Below are 16052 nucleotides of genomic sequence, written 5' to 3' on the forward strand. Positions count from 1 at the left end.
AGCGTTTTGTTCGTCGTCGATAATTGCCCAGCTCAGGCGACATTCAGAACCTGCAAGCAATCAGGCTGGTCTTTCTACCCCCGAACACGATGTCGCTATCACAGCCGATGGACCAGGGCGTCATACACCATACCAGGAAAATATATCGCTACAATTTGTTGAAGCGAATGCTCCTTTGCTATGACAATGGAAAGGAGTATAACACTGACCTCCTCGGTGGTATTTGCCTCATTGTTCACACATGGAGGCAGGTGGAGGCCACCGTTATCCGACGGTGTTTTGAGCACGCCGGGTTTGTGAAAGAAGAGGCAACCTCCGCTGAGTGTGCTGTCACCGCTGTCACTTGCCCGTTTGATGAAGAAGGGGAGACTCTCTGCACTCGATATGAGGCTTTGCACACGGAAGACGAGGAGTGCACTCCAATCGGATTCTCCGAGTACGCAAATGTCGAGTGCACAGTGCAGACATGTTACGCCGACATCGACAGCGAGATAGCTGCGAGATCGACCGATTCGGCCTCTAATGTTGACAGCGATGACGAGCCCTCCCGAGCACCCCTTTTGGCAGATGTCATCAATGCCTTGAGTGTTGTGCGCAGCTTCGTCGAGTGCAATGGCGGCGAGGCTGAGATGCTGCGCCCCATTGACAGGCTGGAAATTATGACTTTCAGTGCTGGGAACTACCGAACGTGTCAGTCACGCATGGAGGAATTTTTCTCTAAGTAGGCGGACTTGCCACAATAAAGGTGTGACTTCCGTATATCACGTTTTCTGGCTGATTTCTTTGATTACGTGTTGTTTCGGATAATTGGGAATCCCACTTAATTGGGATATTTTATGGTCCCAAGGCCTTCGAATTAACGAGGTTTTACTGTAGTCTATAATAACTAATTAAAATGAGAAGCTTGGCGAGCTAGTTGCCAATTCACTATGGCACAAAATGAGACACAAGAATCGCACGACAATGATGTCACTTCTCATGGATATACACGTAGACAGTATATAACGCTGATGAGGTATAGTATTCCTTCATATGAATCTCTTGGACTGACTCACATCGCGTTGAATCTCCTACATGCCCCAAAACGAGCAAAACAGAACGAAATCGAGCTGCGCTCTCAGAATCTTTGTATAGAATAGAGTTAATTTAACCAAAGAGCTATGTAAACCAGTCGAATTAATGGAAGCCTACAGTACATGCAACTATGCCAAGGCCAAGCAATGAGTTCAAGCTATATGTCAATCTAAATGAAGAAGTTTCGAATTACAGTTTCACTACACTTTTTCGCAGCAAGAACATTCAAAGATGACCATATGCACTTATGCACTGTGTACATACTGGATGAATAAACAGTACTGTAGACAAGATAGGGTTGGCACTAATGCGCTAGTTTTCATAAGCAATACTTACCGTAAGATTGATAAAATTGTGAAATTTCTTAAGTGCGTCGACCAATGGCTCAAACTTGCCCTCTGGTGTGTACTCCCGCAACTTTTCAGCCAACTCCTGCAAAGAGGAACACCCATACATTTATTAACATCTCTATACTTTATCTGTAATGTGTGTGCTACAAGTGCATCCTCATGCCATTTATCCTAACATAAGCAAGCAAACCATGAAATTCTCGGCACACGGTGACATGTTCTACCCCCTAAGCACCACACTGTAGCCTTGTTAATTAAGCACTCAATAGTTTTAAAATCTGGATACTATAGACTGTGCAGTGGCCACTCACTTTTTAGAAGCTTAACAGTTCCAAAAAGGCCTCTACCGTGGTTCCACAGGCATCCCTAAATGACACGTCGCCGTTATTGTTAACAATGCATTCGCTCACATGCTGCAGCAACACCTTGGTGGGATTAAAGATAAGGTCTTCGTACAAAGGTTGGGTGTGTGGATAGGGTCGAGGGTTGCCCCCGGCCTGAGTAACATTTTCCTGAGCAGGGTCGATAGGGGCTTGCAAATTGATTTGCAAGACACAACCATAAAAGTTTTTCAGTATGCAAATGAATTTTTAGTGTTGGCAAGCAACATACAAATCAAATCATTTGCAGATGTTGTACTCCAGGCCTTTACCGGTGGTTTGATTCTCCCCTGTAATAATATCATCTCTGGTTCAACGTCCCAAAACCACGATATGATTATGAGAGATGCTGTAGTGGAGGGCTCCTGAAATTTCGACCACCTGGGGTTCTTTAACGTGCACCTAAATCTAAGTACACGGGCCTCAAACATTTTCGCCTCCATCGAAAATGCAGCCACCGCGGCCGGGATTCGATCCCATGACCTGCGGGTCAGCAGTCGAGCACTGTAACCAGTAGACCACCATGGCAGGGCGATTTTCCCCTCTGAAATGCCTGTTAACAACACCTTAAGATTCCTTGACCTATCACTGCATTTTTCCTTACAGCGTGTTTGCTGGATGTACGCACCCCGGTCCACCTAGCCACTCTTGAGCTACTGTTTCTTCCACTCAAAGCTAGTAAAGAACGGGATAGCTATGTCATGTCTGAAATCAGCTGTCAGTAGGTCATGTCAACATTTTACTCTGTGCAGCTTTAATGAACAAGTAGACCTTAAAGATGCAGCCTTTCCTGTCTCGGTGATACAAGCCGCCTGCCAATGCCTTATCAAGCAGATAAAAGGTCGTGATGATCGCAGCCACAGTCTGGATAAAAATCACTAAGTGGCAGTTATGCCATATGTACACGCGCTGTCACACAGGCTGAAGAAGACAACGCAGCGATTTGGGCTCGGAGTCGTTTTTTCTGCTACTAATAAGCTAAGTAGGCTGTGTTCAATGGTAGGCAACAGGCTTGACAACGTTGTGATATGCGGTTGCGCCATTAACCAGACTCAGGTTCGTGCCTTGTAAGACAAACGTATATTGCATCCCTCTGTCCTGTGGACATGTCTACGTTGGCCAGACAGGCCGATGTGCCAAAGGGAGCACCAGTTTTCTTTACAGGGAAGACCACTAACACACTTAGCCATGCACTGTGCTGAGGGCCGATGTTAGGTGCGGTTCGCTGCGACGGAAATTTTGTTCAAACACAGAGATCACACGACACATGAACTTGCGGAAGCTTTCCATATTAACAATAGGGCATCTAGCTGCATCAGTCACCCATCTTTGGCCATATCTGTGAAAGAAGTGACACCGCTCGAGAAGAGGAGATAGTCGGAGGGGGAGCGAATGCCATATTTGCTGTGTTTTGCTTTGACTAACTGTGCGGATATTCGGGTAATTGGTGAAGGTTGGGTTTCGGTACACAGTCAAACCTCGTTAATACGTACTCACTTTAAGCGTACTAACGGTTAAAACGTAGTTGCGACGAATCCTCGACCGAGTCTCATAGAGCCTAATGCATTCGCTGACCGCTTAAGCCATAGGCTTCGTCCTACGCCTACTGGTTAGTGCGTACCCTGCGTACTGCGATAACCTTTTGTGCCATAAAGTTATACTGAGCCGCTGAACTTCCCGACACCACAATGTGCTGCCAAAGCTTTTCAGTCTTTTCAAGAAGTACATAGATCGGTCGATCACCGATTCCGACTTCCACGCAACTGCGGCGACGCCTTTGTGGGGAAGCATAGGGAAAGAACGAAGGTGAGGCGGCGGCCACTGACGAACACGCCAGCATGACTTTTCGCCGACGACCTTATCACAATAAGTATCTTCAGATATCTACTTGGGCACGTGTGCGACACAGCACTACTTTAGGCCTACTGCATGCTTTTAATAGGCGACAAACTGAATGCGCCTACCTGAAATCTATTTTGGCAGTTTCTGGCGCTGCAAAGAAAAACCCAAGCTGTGTACGAAAAACTAGAAGAACATTCATATTTTTCCTGTTGCCTTCTACACCCAACTCTTGCAATAATATTTGAGCACCATGTGAAACCAGTTTGAAGCATTCGCCTGGGTACGGATGTGGGTTATTACTGCAAGTTTTGCAGAAATCTTAAACCCGGTTATTACAGCAAGTTTTGCAGATTATTACTTGAAAAAGTTTTGCAAACTTTTGCAAGTTTTGTTATTGCAAGTTTCCCTCCTGCCCCCTTGTTTTTCAATCACTACGAACAGCACAGTCCTTGCTGGTTCAGCTTGGCATCTTGTAAATGAATTGGTTCTTCCCATCTAGCCTTTCCTCACACTCCATATGTGCAGACAGGCACGAGCCCTCCCGTCACCCATCAGCTGTTGGATGAGGTTCTGGCAGCACTGCGGGTGTCACTGCTATTTTCGCCATAATTCCATTGGTGCATTCGCATTAATATGAAGCTTATTGCAAAATCAAAACTTCGAGAAGCCGGAAAAAGAAAGCTTTCACCACCAATTCATTAACTTGCAAGAATATGCATAGCTCGCAGAGTAGTGATCCGCACGGTCTGATGAAAAGCCGTCATGGTCTTTGTCACTTGCTTCTGTCGAATCACTGTCATCACAGTCTGATGAAGGAATGTCATTCTCTTCCTCACTTAAGGGGGGACGTGGCAATGAAAATTATCTTCGTTATTTATATGGATATATTGATGAAATTTGGTACACTGATGTGATTTGCTATGCTGATATCATAAATGAAATCAATTTTAAGATATCTAATATAGTTTCCGAGTTACAACATTTGATAGACCTTTACAATCATACCCTAATAATTGGTTAATTAAACATAATTTTGGTAACATATTTGTTTACACATATTCAGCAAGGCCCACTGTATGACGTAATGCTATTCGTTTATTTTTTTTATGTCAAAATGAGCACAGTAAAAATTTCTGAAATGTCTTATACATGTTTTCTTACCGACAACTTTTGCAAAAACAAAATTATAAAATTTTTTACGACTTGCAGGTGAAAATGAAGGCGCTGGCCAGTGTTTCAAGAGCTAAGTTTAAAAAAACAGAATGATTTTAGCTTCAATAGTTATGAAGTAGCACTGGTATGACCGACAGCAACTTCACAAAAAATGGAAGCTGAGAAAACGGAGCTCAAAGTTTTGTTACACGAAAGCAGTTTAATATTAGCTATGAGCACCTAAAACCCGCCTGGGATGTAGTCCTTTGCCTTTGAGGACACATTTTCTTTTGATTTCAAGTCAGTTTTGTGCTTCTTTGGAGCAGTTTCGTGCACTTTAGTTGACTTCTTGATGCGCCGTGCATCCTTTTCAGCAGCCCGCCGCAGGGAGCATGATCCTGGAGTGTAGCCAAGTTGTGGGGTAATTTCTTGAAGTGCTTTACCACAGCCAGCATTAAAGGGGCACTGCAACACTTTTCTGAGTTATAATGGACTAGTCTCACTATTAGCGCATGACGCTTCACGAATCGCATGCCGCAAAAATATTTAGAATCCGTGAAGTATGAGCGGAGTTACCGGGATTTGTCGCACGCTTCAAGCGCTTTCTCTCTCCTCTCCCACCAGCGAGCGCACTGAGATGCGGCCCTTCGTCAGCGCACATCATGAACTTGAGCATTTGCTTTTCTTTTTTTTCTTTGAACGCACTGCTGACTTTCAGTGTGATCACTAGTGCGAGCACGTGGCGGTATCCCACGGCGACCATGCTCAAAATGCTCAAATCAGCCAATGGCATGGAACTTGAGTATATGATGCAGTGATTTTGAGTATATTGGCCGCAAGATCGAGCATAGTCAGCACCTAGCGGCGAGCGGACGAAACCCCGTGATGTGGATGGCTCCTTGCGTCGTCTGCTAGCCACACCGTGTTCGCATGTGTGCGTAGATTATACACATCATCAAGTTACAGCTTATTCCATTGTACTAGCACAGTATCAAATGGTTGTACATATGCCTACACGATATACATAAGCGTTTCGCCTTACGAGACTTGTATGCACTCTAATAAGAGAGTGCATGCACATGTCGGTATGGCGCTAGCTCTAACCATCGTACCTTCCAGTCGCCAAAATCATTTCAATGTAGGTGCCACTTTGTCGTTCAAGCACATAACATAGTGCATTTGGCATCGTCCGAAACGAAAAAAAGTACTAAATGTCGAGGTGTGAATGCAGAATTTTAGCAACATTATCTCGTGATGTGCTGGCGATTTGGAAATCCTTGTGATACCACAAAGCATGAACTAGCGTCTACAGAGGCTGGTTAGCGGTAAAGAAGACCTCAAGGCACGCATTTTTATAGCAATACGCGTATTCATGCAAACACAAAAGCAGAGTGCCCAAAGTTCTACTTCATCTAATTACGCAGAAATGCAGACTCTTTTATCCTAGCCGCTAGAGCAAGAATTAAATACTTAATTGGCTCAGTCGCGCAACGCTGTTTATTTTGTGGTATAGGCAAAACACAATTTAAACAACTACAAATAAAGCAAGAAAAAACATCGAGCACAGTGCAAAACACAAATGTGACCAAAGGCCAGTACCCCATTGGTTGGCAGATTGCGCTTCTCTCACACGTAATACGAACGTTAGGGCGGTTTTGTGCATTCATGCGGCAATGGAGGGCGTATACATCACCATTAGGCAGCAGTCAACACGCTTTATTCGCCGACAATCGACTCAAACTGCCTACGGCGAAGCACCGCTGCGTACATTTGTATACGGGTCATTCCACGCCAACTGTCCCAGCCTTGGCTCTCGACCATCTGCGATATGAATGAAAAAAATCGAGGACCATCCATCTGAAGCCAGAAGCCTTCCGCCAAAATATTTTTGGCGAAAAAAATTTTTCAGTGCCGCAAACCCTATGTGAAGTTTTTCGGAAAGCTCAAAACTATGGCTCGGAAAATGCGTTTTCAAAAAATCTCTTCTTCATATATTAGGCTAGGACAAATTTTTCCCTACATAACGATCGTAGGCTTCTCACTTAAAATAAGTTTCACGAACGTTTAGGCTTTCGTGAAATTTTCATGCGGCCTTAAATATTGACAATATGACCCATATTGGGGATTTTTTCATAGAAAGGCGACATTCAGTGAAATTTAATATTTTGATTTAACTGATTGCCAGGAAGTTTTACTGTAGCCCAAAAATAGTTTGAGACGTATATGGCGTGAAATGTTCTGTAGAGCTGACGACAAAGTTGCAAAAAAGTTGATTTTTGCACATGTTTAGTCGTTAATTTAACATTGAGGTGCTCCTAGTAAAATTATGCTAAATAGCGCATTTACTAGCAACATTAGTTGTCTACTGACTGAAAAAGTTTTATCAAATTACTTTTTGTTTTAAGGAAGAAAAAAATTTTTGAAGTTGTGGTCTGCCGATGTCTATTTTTGCTCGTGTTTTCTCTTCGAAGAAACGCGTCCAGCGGTTAGTACAACCTACATGGGCGCGAAATTCGCCACGGAACAGCTAGACAACATAATAATCTCTGCCCGTGCTTATTTGAATGCTTTAATAGTGAGTATTGGCCTGAGTAAAAGAGAAATACGAACTCCGCTAGAGTGAATTTAACCACATGCAGCTGTCCATTGAAGGTCGGCATAGTGAGCTTACGCAACAGCGGGAAGTGACACCAATGCGTGCAACGCTCCGTTACCTGCGCACAGATATAAAAGTGGGAAAAACACTAAGATTAAGGAAAAATTCAGTTGCTGTAATATGAAACGCATGTTGTACTTTTGCACCAATTCACGGTTCTTGGTCAAACATCATCACTTATATACATAGGCGTGCGCACAAGGGGGGGGGGGGGGCGCCCCCCCCCTAATCACCTAAGAGGACGGGCACAAATTCTGCCCCATACATTGACCCCTTGTCACCTAAGAGGGAGGGGGGGGCGCAAAATCTGCCTCGTACATTCACTTAGTAAGGGGGGGGGGTGCACTGGGATGAACCTTCGCATCCGCCCCCCCTCCCTGATGGAGAACCCTGCGCACGCCTATGCTTATATACGATTGTGTTCGTCACAAGTGCAACTGATCTCCTTTGTTAAAGCAACTAATCTGTTCCTTTTGCCATTTTTAAACCTTTGCGCATGCAACGGGTTGTCGCACGCATCGGTGTCACTTCCCGCTGTTGCGTAAGCTCACTATGCCGACCTTCAATGGACAGCTGCATGTGGTTAAATTCACTCTAGCGGAGTTCGTATTTCTCTTTTACTCAGGCCAATACTCACTATTAAAGCATTCAAATAAGCACGGGCAGAGATTATTATGTTGTCTAGCTGTTCCGTGGCGAACCTCGCGCCCATGTAGGTTGTACTAACCGCTGGACGCGTTTCTTCGAAGAGAAAACACGAGCAAAAATAGACATCGGCAGACCACAACTTCAAAAATTTTTTTCTTCCTTAAAACAAAAAGTAATTTGATAAAACTTTTTCAGTCAGTAGACAACTAATGTTGCTAGTAAATGCGCTATTTAGCATAATTTTACTAGGAGCACCTCAATGTTAAATTTACGACTAAACATGTGCAAAAATCAACTTTTTTGCAACTTTGTCGTCAGCTCTACAGAACATTTCATGCCATATACGTCTCAAACTATTTTTGGGCTACAGTAAAACTTCCTGGCAATCAGTTAAATCAAAATATTAAATTTCACTGAATGTCGCCTTTCTATGAAAAAATCCCCAATATGGGTCATATTGTCAATATTTAAGGCCGCATGAAAATTTCACGAAAGCCTAAACGTTCGTGAAACTTATTTTAAGTGAGAAGCCTACGATCGTTATGTAGGGAGAAATTTGTCCTAGCCTAATATATGAAGAAGAGATTTTTTGAAAACGCATTTTCCGAGCCATAGTTTCGAGCTTTCCGAAAAACTTCACATAGGGTTTGCGGCACTGAAAAATTTTTTTCGCCAAAAATATTTTGGCGGAAGGCTTCTGGCTTCAGATGGATGGTCCTCGATTTTTTTCATTCATATCGCAGATGGTCGAGTGCCAAGGCTGGGACAGTTGGCGTGGAATGACCCATAGATGCCACCGACCGCCTATTCACACAAACGTGGCGACGGTGCTGCCACACATAGTCCGATCTCGCGGCAAATAGCATCATTTGTCAAGAGAAGAGGGAGCGATCTTTAGCTGACTTTAGCTGAATTGTAAATTCCAGGCCGCGTGTTGCGCTTTAATGCTTGGCTCGTGTGTTCTTGGGAGCCTCGACTACCGATAGGCAGCGTTTTCTGACCATGCTCAAAAAGTGTTGCAGGGCCCCTCTAACCCCCATATTTTAGAACGTCCCTTCGCTCCACCTTGACTTGAGAAAATCGATGGGAGCGCCGTCTTGAGGCAGAACAAGTTACTGCATGTCAGCGATAATCTGCAGCGATTCTTGAGAAGTGCGGCGTCATTTTCAGTCAAGCAGCGGCGCTGTGCTCAACTCAGTCAAATGATGGACGAAATTCGAGTCGAGGCCTGTTTGAGAATACAGTAGACTCTCGATAATTCAAACTGTGACAATTCAAACTTTCGGATAAATTCAAACAAATCTTAAATTTGTGGTTGGCCCACTATGTGTTCAATGTATTTTAAAGCTGCTTAATTCAAACTGCCTCACTGCACAAATTCGGTTAATTCAAACTTTTTGCTTGTCCATGTATGGAAATATCTGCTGCCTTTGTTGCTTCTAGCTGAACATTCACGTTTTTCTGTTACTAACAGGTGCAAATAAAGCTGATTGCCTGCCTACATAACAGCCAAACTAGCCGAACCTTGCGCACCAATACTAATCTCGTGCTTACCGAAGGAAAAAAAACTGTACTGTCTGGCCTTGATCTATCGCACGCCAAACGTTTCTTAAAGTCACTTTCTCTGCAGTATGCTGTGCGAGAAAGTGTCCTAAGGATTAGAAGGGGCTAGCAACTGTCGTGAAATGCAACACATTTTGTCCGTCAATTACACACACGTGCATGCCTATCGCTGATGTCTAAAACTTTTACTGGCAAACATGCAGAGCAGTCTATGATGTTGCTGTGGCATCGCAGTGTTAGTCGGTGTGTTGCCCTGAGTTATATTTATGAGTACTTCTGATAATTCAAATAAAATCCCGAGGTCCCCTCAAGTTTGAATTATCGAGAGTCTACTGTACAGGGGTAAGTCATTATCGCTTTCTCAAAATGCTTCATTACTGCCGTAAAATGCACAAGGTGAAAAAGCGGCCATGCTTCACAGCAAACAGCACGCTTGTGAGAACACTTGGATATCCAGAAGGTCAGGGCTGGATATTGAGTTTCACCCTTGTGGGGGAAAAAAAAAAAGGAAACACTCACAAAATGAATTTATTTCTTAACCCTTTCAGCCCTGGAATTTTTATTTTTGTAGAGAATATTTTTGTCCATGTTTTTCTAATAGCAAGGACCTCAGAAGACCACAAGCAAAAAATTGAGCCAGTGGTGTAAGTATTTATGGATTTACAAACATGGCGTCAAATTTGATCAGCAGGGCTCAGTGGTCGTGAAATGAGAAAAATGGCTCCTTAATTCCTGCTACTCACTAGAGTACACAAAACCTGAACCAACGTCGTATTTGGCAGAGTGGAAGTCCTAGAAACAACTTCAGGACTTCGTCCCGAAAATGGCGCTTTCCCGCCTCGGCGTCACCCATGACTTCGGTCAAGCTTCTTTGTGGCTCCCAGCTCCCCAAAAATGCCACACTGGTGGTTTAGATCACAATGGGGATCATTGAAGAAATACCCTCCTAAGAATTAGCAGCTTTGGTTTAGTTTCCGAGGTGCTGGGAGAAATTTCGTGTGGTGTCGTCATTTGACAATGCCAGAACCGAAAAGGTCAATTGAGGGCTTATCATGTATGGGGAGAATGCACAGGCATTGCAGTGAGAAAACCCTCAAAATTCAACCCCAAAACCTTTGTCACACAATGGCCGACAGCGGACTGCTACGGCCGTGTTGCGTTGTCGGACAGGGGCTGACAATGAACCACAACGGGTTAAGCTTGCGCAGTGAAAAACTCTTTGGCCTGTAATGTGACACACGACCAGAATGTTTCCATCAAAAAATCTTCACACATCTTTTGGGCTTGTTTCGGTGCCCTTTTAGTTACAAACTTCCTGTGATTTGACACTAATAGAATATGCAATATAGAGCTGCCTTTACAATTCATAAGGAACGACATGCTATGAATAGTTACCTTGTTATTCTGCACAGCACAGCCAAGTAGCAAGGCAATGTAGGCACACACTATGCTATGTTCCATGTGCTTGCCAGCTTTCTGAAGTGCTGCAATCAAAAGAATACAACACAGATGAGGTTAGAATGCTTTCATGACCAGCACATATAGCATGCAAATACAGAATAGCAGCTTTTGAACTTCATCAAGAGAAAAAAATAGCCAAGTACAGTAAACTTCTATTACTAGCGATAATTCAAACTTTCAGTTACCTAATTCAAACAAATTTCAAATTTTTACTTGGCCAGCTATGTTTTCAGTGTATATTTTAAATTCTTGATTGATTTTCTTGAAACTCGTTGTACATATACTTGTGCACTGGTTTCAAGTATGCAATTTTTCCAGTACAATATGCAGTCTTTAAAGGGATGCTGAAGTGGTTCTACACTTCGGTAAAACTTCGTTGTTAACAAGGACCAACATTATTGTCGACGATGGCGTAATTTTTTTTCGCTGTTGTGGCAGCAGGAGCTTTAAAATACGCGAAAGAAAAGTTCGTCTTGCTCCACCCACGCGAACGCGTCGGTAGTTTTGGCCACGTCGGTAGTTTTGGCCACGCTCAACGTTTCTATAAACGTTGGCCACGGTTGCAGCTCGACGCGCCGCTCCGCCAATGCGCCGCGCGTGTCACGGAGGTGCTCGAGTTGCCGCCGCTTTTCCGCAAGGTGGCAGCAGGTATACTCTGGGCCGATATCTCCGTTCCGGCGCATTTGAAAGCATGTGGCCAGCGTGCGTCGCGAGCATTTAAACTGCAATTTACATCTTTAACTTTTGAGAAAGAGATCCGCGGTGTATTTATTACACCAGAGGCCTAGAGCAACACTGAAGAGTTGCCGTCGCTTAGAACGGACGCGCCACTAATGAAAGCATGCAACGCAACCAGCGTTGCAGCCGCGTCTCTTCCTTTCTGCTTGGTCATCTTCGATAAATGCGGAGGCGTCCGTGGGTGCAAGCGTCCGAAGAGCAAGAGCGTCCCTATGTGACGCAACCAGCGTCGCAAAGTCGCAATCAGCCTTTGAGTCATGATCACGGCCAGATCACTGTGGTCGTGATTAGGTGATCCCACGGCTTGAGATCCGCTCTGATGCGTCGCGTTTTTTGCACTCTGTCAAACCAACGTGCGCGACCGCATCGGTGTTTCCGCTCACTTTGTAAGCTGGAACCACGGCTGAAACCACGGTGGCTCATGTGTGCCGCTGATGCGGCGGCCACCATGGGACGAAAATGCTTTGCTCCAAATTTCAAATGTGGCTACAAAACGTGCAAAGAAAAGCTGTGTCTTTTCTCCGCGCCGAAAGACGAAAAGCGACTGCAGTTGTGGAGAAATGCAATTCCATGGAAAGACCGCCAGCTACAGTCCTTCGACGTACATTCGATAACGTGAAAACCAAATGCTTTTTTTTTTACTCCGTACACTCGCCGGTAGGAATTTTCACGCTTTCGAAAAAAAAAAAAAAAATACGCGCACGTCTCTTGCAATCGGCACCCTGTGACAGTCATATCGGGGCTACCCGCGTCGATTAAAAAAATTTAAGCTCCATAAAGCCTGGCGCTCTTACTTTTGCAGTCGAAGCTGGCAGACAGCCACTACAAGATAGTAAAAGCACAAACAACCGTTTAAAGCCACAAAATTAGCTAGAGAAACCGGTTTTTACAGCACAGCGAGAGCTTGCGGTGCGCATCTTTCGGCCCCAAAACTCGTCGCGTACCTAGCGGCGGCCGCGAGCAACTCGAGCAGTACGACGACGCGCTCGCGGCGCTCGATAGGCCACCTGTTTTATTCTACCACCGTGATTTTGGCGGAGCCGTGGCCTCCGTGACTACTTCTGGCTGCGCGCGTTGGTGGAACTGATCGCGAAGGCCATGCTTTTACAGAGCTGATGGCGCCGATGACGCGGCACACCGAAGTTGACGTCACCGCCTTCGCTCAGCAGTTGAAGAAGCCCTGCAGCTGCAGCCGCTGTTTTTTTGCCAAGAAATGCCATTTGCGTTCACTTCTGTGAACTATTACATTGGTTTGCGTATTCAGCAAGGATCTAACTATGATTACACATTCCCAAGTCATTTTTTTTTAAAAGTGCTTCAGCTTCCCTTTCAAATATCAAACATTTCATGTGCCTTTTTTCTGGGCAAGGTTTTTCCTAAACCAGGAAAATTACAAAGCATATCCATATATCACAATAATCTGGAATGAAAACTGTATGCTAGAAAACAAGAATGGATATTCTAAACCCATTTGAACAAAAGTTATACTATGGTGAACATTTATGAGTGAAATCCCAGCTTCACGTGGACTAACTTGTGAATGTTCAACATACTATAACTTTTGTACAAATTGGTTTAGAACGTCCATTCCTGTTTTCTTGCACACAGTTCTCATTCCAGAATATTGTTATATGCTGATTTACTTTGTGATTCTCCCAGCTTAGGAGAAATGATACCTGAAAAAGGCACATAAAATGTTTGATGTTTTAAAAACTACATATTGTACAAGAAAAATAATTGCATATTTGAAATCAGCACACAAATATACATATACTCAGCAAGTTTCAACGAAATAGATCAGGAATTTAAAGAAGTTTTAAAAGAGTAGCCTTCCCCCTTAATTTGGTTGATTCACACTATTTGCTCGTCCTTACCCGAAAATATCTGCTGCCTTTGTTGCTTTGGGCCGAACATTTCTATTTTTATATCACTAACAGTTGCAAATGAAGCCGACTGCTGGAATTGTTGGTGCCGACTGCAATTGTTGGTGCATGCAGTATGGCTAGTTTTGCCGCTTTGATACATATAAGCAACGTGTCAAAGCGGCAAAACTAGCCAAACTACACGCACCAACAATAGCGTACTGACTGAGGAAACAAAAACTCAGTGAAGCAACAAATGTGATACAGCAACAAATTGGAATTTTATACGAAGAAAGGCTAGCAGCTCACTCCTTTATAAATGTGGCCGCTGCAGCAAGCAAAGTGACCTTCGTGTTGTCTACCGCTTCAACACGAACTTTGGAGTGAGAGCACAACACGTACAAAGCTACGAGACGTCTGCTGGTCACCTCAAGATATGCGCATGACCACGCTTGGGTGGTCACAGTACCCATTTCCTGCCCCTGTGGTTTTCAGTAACTTAACTACAACATATGTTTATCGTTTTCACTGCAACATGCGAGTATGGCAGACGCATGTTTCTGTTGTGCACATTGTTAACGCCTAAAGAGTAGGCTTGTGCGAATATTCGAGCATTTCGAATATTCAAAAGAATATTACAGTATTCGAATTCCCTTTGATTCGAATTTAAATTATAGGCAATTTCGAAGTATTCAAAATGAACAAATAGGTGTACAGTAGAACCTCGTTGATACGATCCCGCTTAGTACATTTCCCGGCTCCTACGCTCGAAATCCCGAAAATTAAAAATAACCCAATACAGCTGTGTGTAATACGTTCCGGTTAATACGTTCCTGGAAAATACGACTATTCGGCAGCAACGTTCAGCACCGCGGAAAAAGGTGGTCGTATGATACATTTTGTGCTCAAAAACTCTCATTCAGGTGTGCAAAAAGGGCCCTCTCGTGTACTTATGAAGCCCGAAGTGGCAGACAGCCGCTGCGCGGCGACGGAAGCTTCTCCGCAGTGCCTTTCCCCTCTCCGTGCTTTCTCTGCTTTGCACAATTGTTCCCTCCGCGTCTCTTCTGAATTGCTCGATCATCCCCTCCGTGTCTTCTCCGAATTGCTCGATCCCCGCTCTCTGTCAACCACGCACCGACCCGAAGGCAGGCGGCAACGCTAGCCGTCAAAATCTTCAAACGGCTTGCCGCGGAAACGCACATGCCACCGCCGAATCGCCACCGCCGCACAACACGCTGCGACCTGCAACCATAGCAACGCCGCCATTGTGCCCAGTGAATATGGCCGATAATTTCCCCCACAATTTTCTCCCAGAGCGCATTCGTTCTTGGGTTGCTCCGGCCGGCGCAATTCCAGTCGACGTTCGTATTTCTCTGGCTGGGAAATTCTGCCTACCAGCGGGTCGTCAGAAGCTGCCAGAAAAGATTTGTTCTGGATGATATCTGGGAGGTTTCTGGCTATCAGATGCCAAAACGAGACGATGCACGCTCGCCGCCATCTCTGTGAGGACTCGACAGATCGCAGTGAGGGCGCTTGGGGACTTCACCTTCAGTTGCCATTACGCCGGACGTTATCGTTTAAAGCCTGTTCCGCCGTGCGAGATGGTGCAATTACGAGTGGCGGCGAACATACCAGCGCTTGTCTCAAGTTAAGACAGAACGCAAACTGATCAGCGCAAGTGTGCGACGCAGTACGCGATAGCCGCGAACAGCTGTTGCTTTCGGGGATGCTTACCACTTTCGCGAGATTTCGCATATTGTGTTGCACTGCGATTGTTACGTGCACTGCGAAGAGTTGAGCTAGTTAAGCCTTTAGCGAGTGGCAGTTTTCTTCACTGACGGGGCAAGTCACGCGTGATCTTGCGAACGTACATGATCGTATCCCAAATGCATATGCTCGAGAATATCACTTCTGCTCTTTAGCAAACCTAGCCCCATATTTCCAAGCAGCAATGCAGAAAGAAGCGACGCTCATGCGGCGCAAACTTTTGTGTGCTGACACGGGGGTAGCATTTCTTCACGTTTACGCTGGTTGTCCCAGAGTTCGATTTTGCAATATTCGGGTTGTCTCGGGATTTCAATACACGTGACCACGACGTTATTTTCGGTCAGGACCGGAACTAGCTGGCTGACCTCTGGCTGCCAGCGAGATCTCAGGAGGTCGAAAATCGAAGAGTCCCTCCATGTTTTTTTGAGAAATAAATGTTTTTTGCCCTTGCACCTCAATATGGGCTTCTCAGCCTCAATTTTTACTGGATTCGGATCGTACATTTTCCCGCATCATACGTTTATTTTCCGCGTTTTTTTCGGAAACGTATCAACGAGGT

General features: G+C 44.7%; 1 protein-coding gene across 1 annotated transcript in view; it reads right to left on the minus strand.

The window, feature by feature from the left end:
• The window catches only part of LOC119401525 (wings apart-like protein homolog), a 124436-nt gene that overhangs the window by 18621 nt on the left and 89763 nt on the right, over window positions 1-16052 (minus strand). Inside the window, exons 16-17 of the mRNA XM_037668410.2 lie at window positions 11061-11149; window positions 1411-1506 (exon numbers count right to left, since the gene is read on the minus strand). Of these exons, the coding sequence (XP_037524338.1) occupies window positions 1411-1506; window positions 11061-11149 (185 nt within the window). The remainder of the gene's footprint in view (window positions 1-1410; window positions 1507-11060; window positions 11150-16052) is intronic.

This window comes from Rhipicephalus sanguineus, chromosome 1, assembly GCF_013339695.2.
Source record: "Rhipicephalus sanguineus isolate Rsan-2018 chromosome 1, BIME_Rsan_1.4, whole genome shotgun sequence".
In the NCBI taxonomy this organism is placed as follows: Eukaryota; Metazoa; Arthropoda; class Arachnida; order Ixodida; family Ixodidae; genus Rhipicephalus; species Rhipicephalus sanguineus.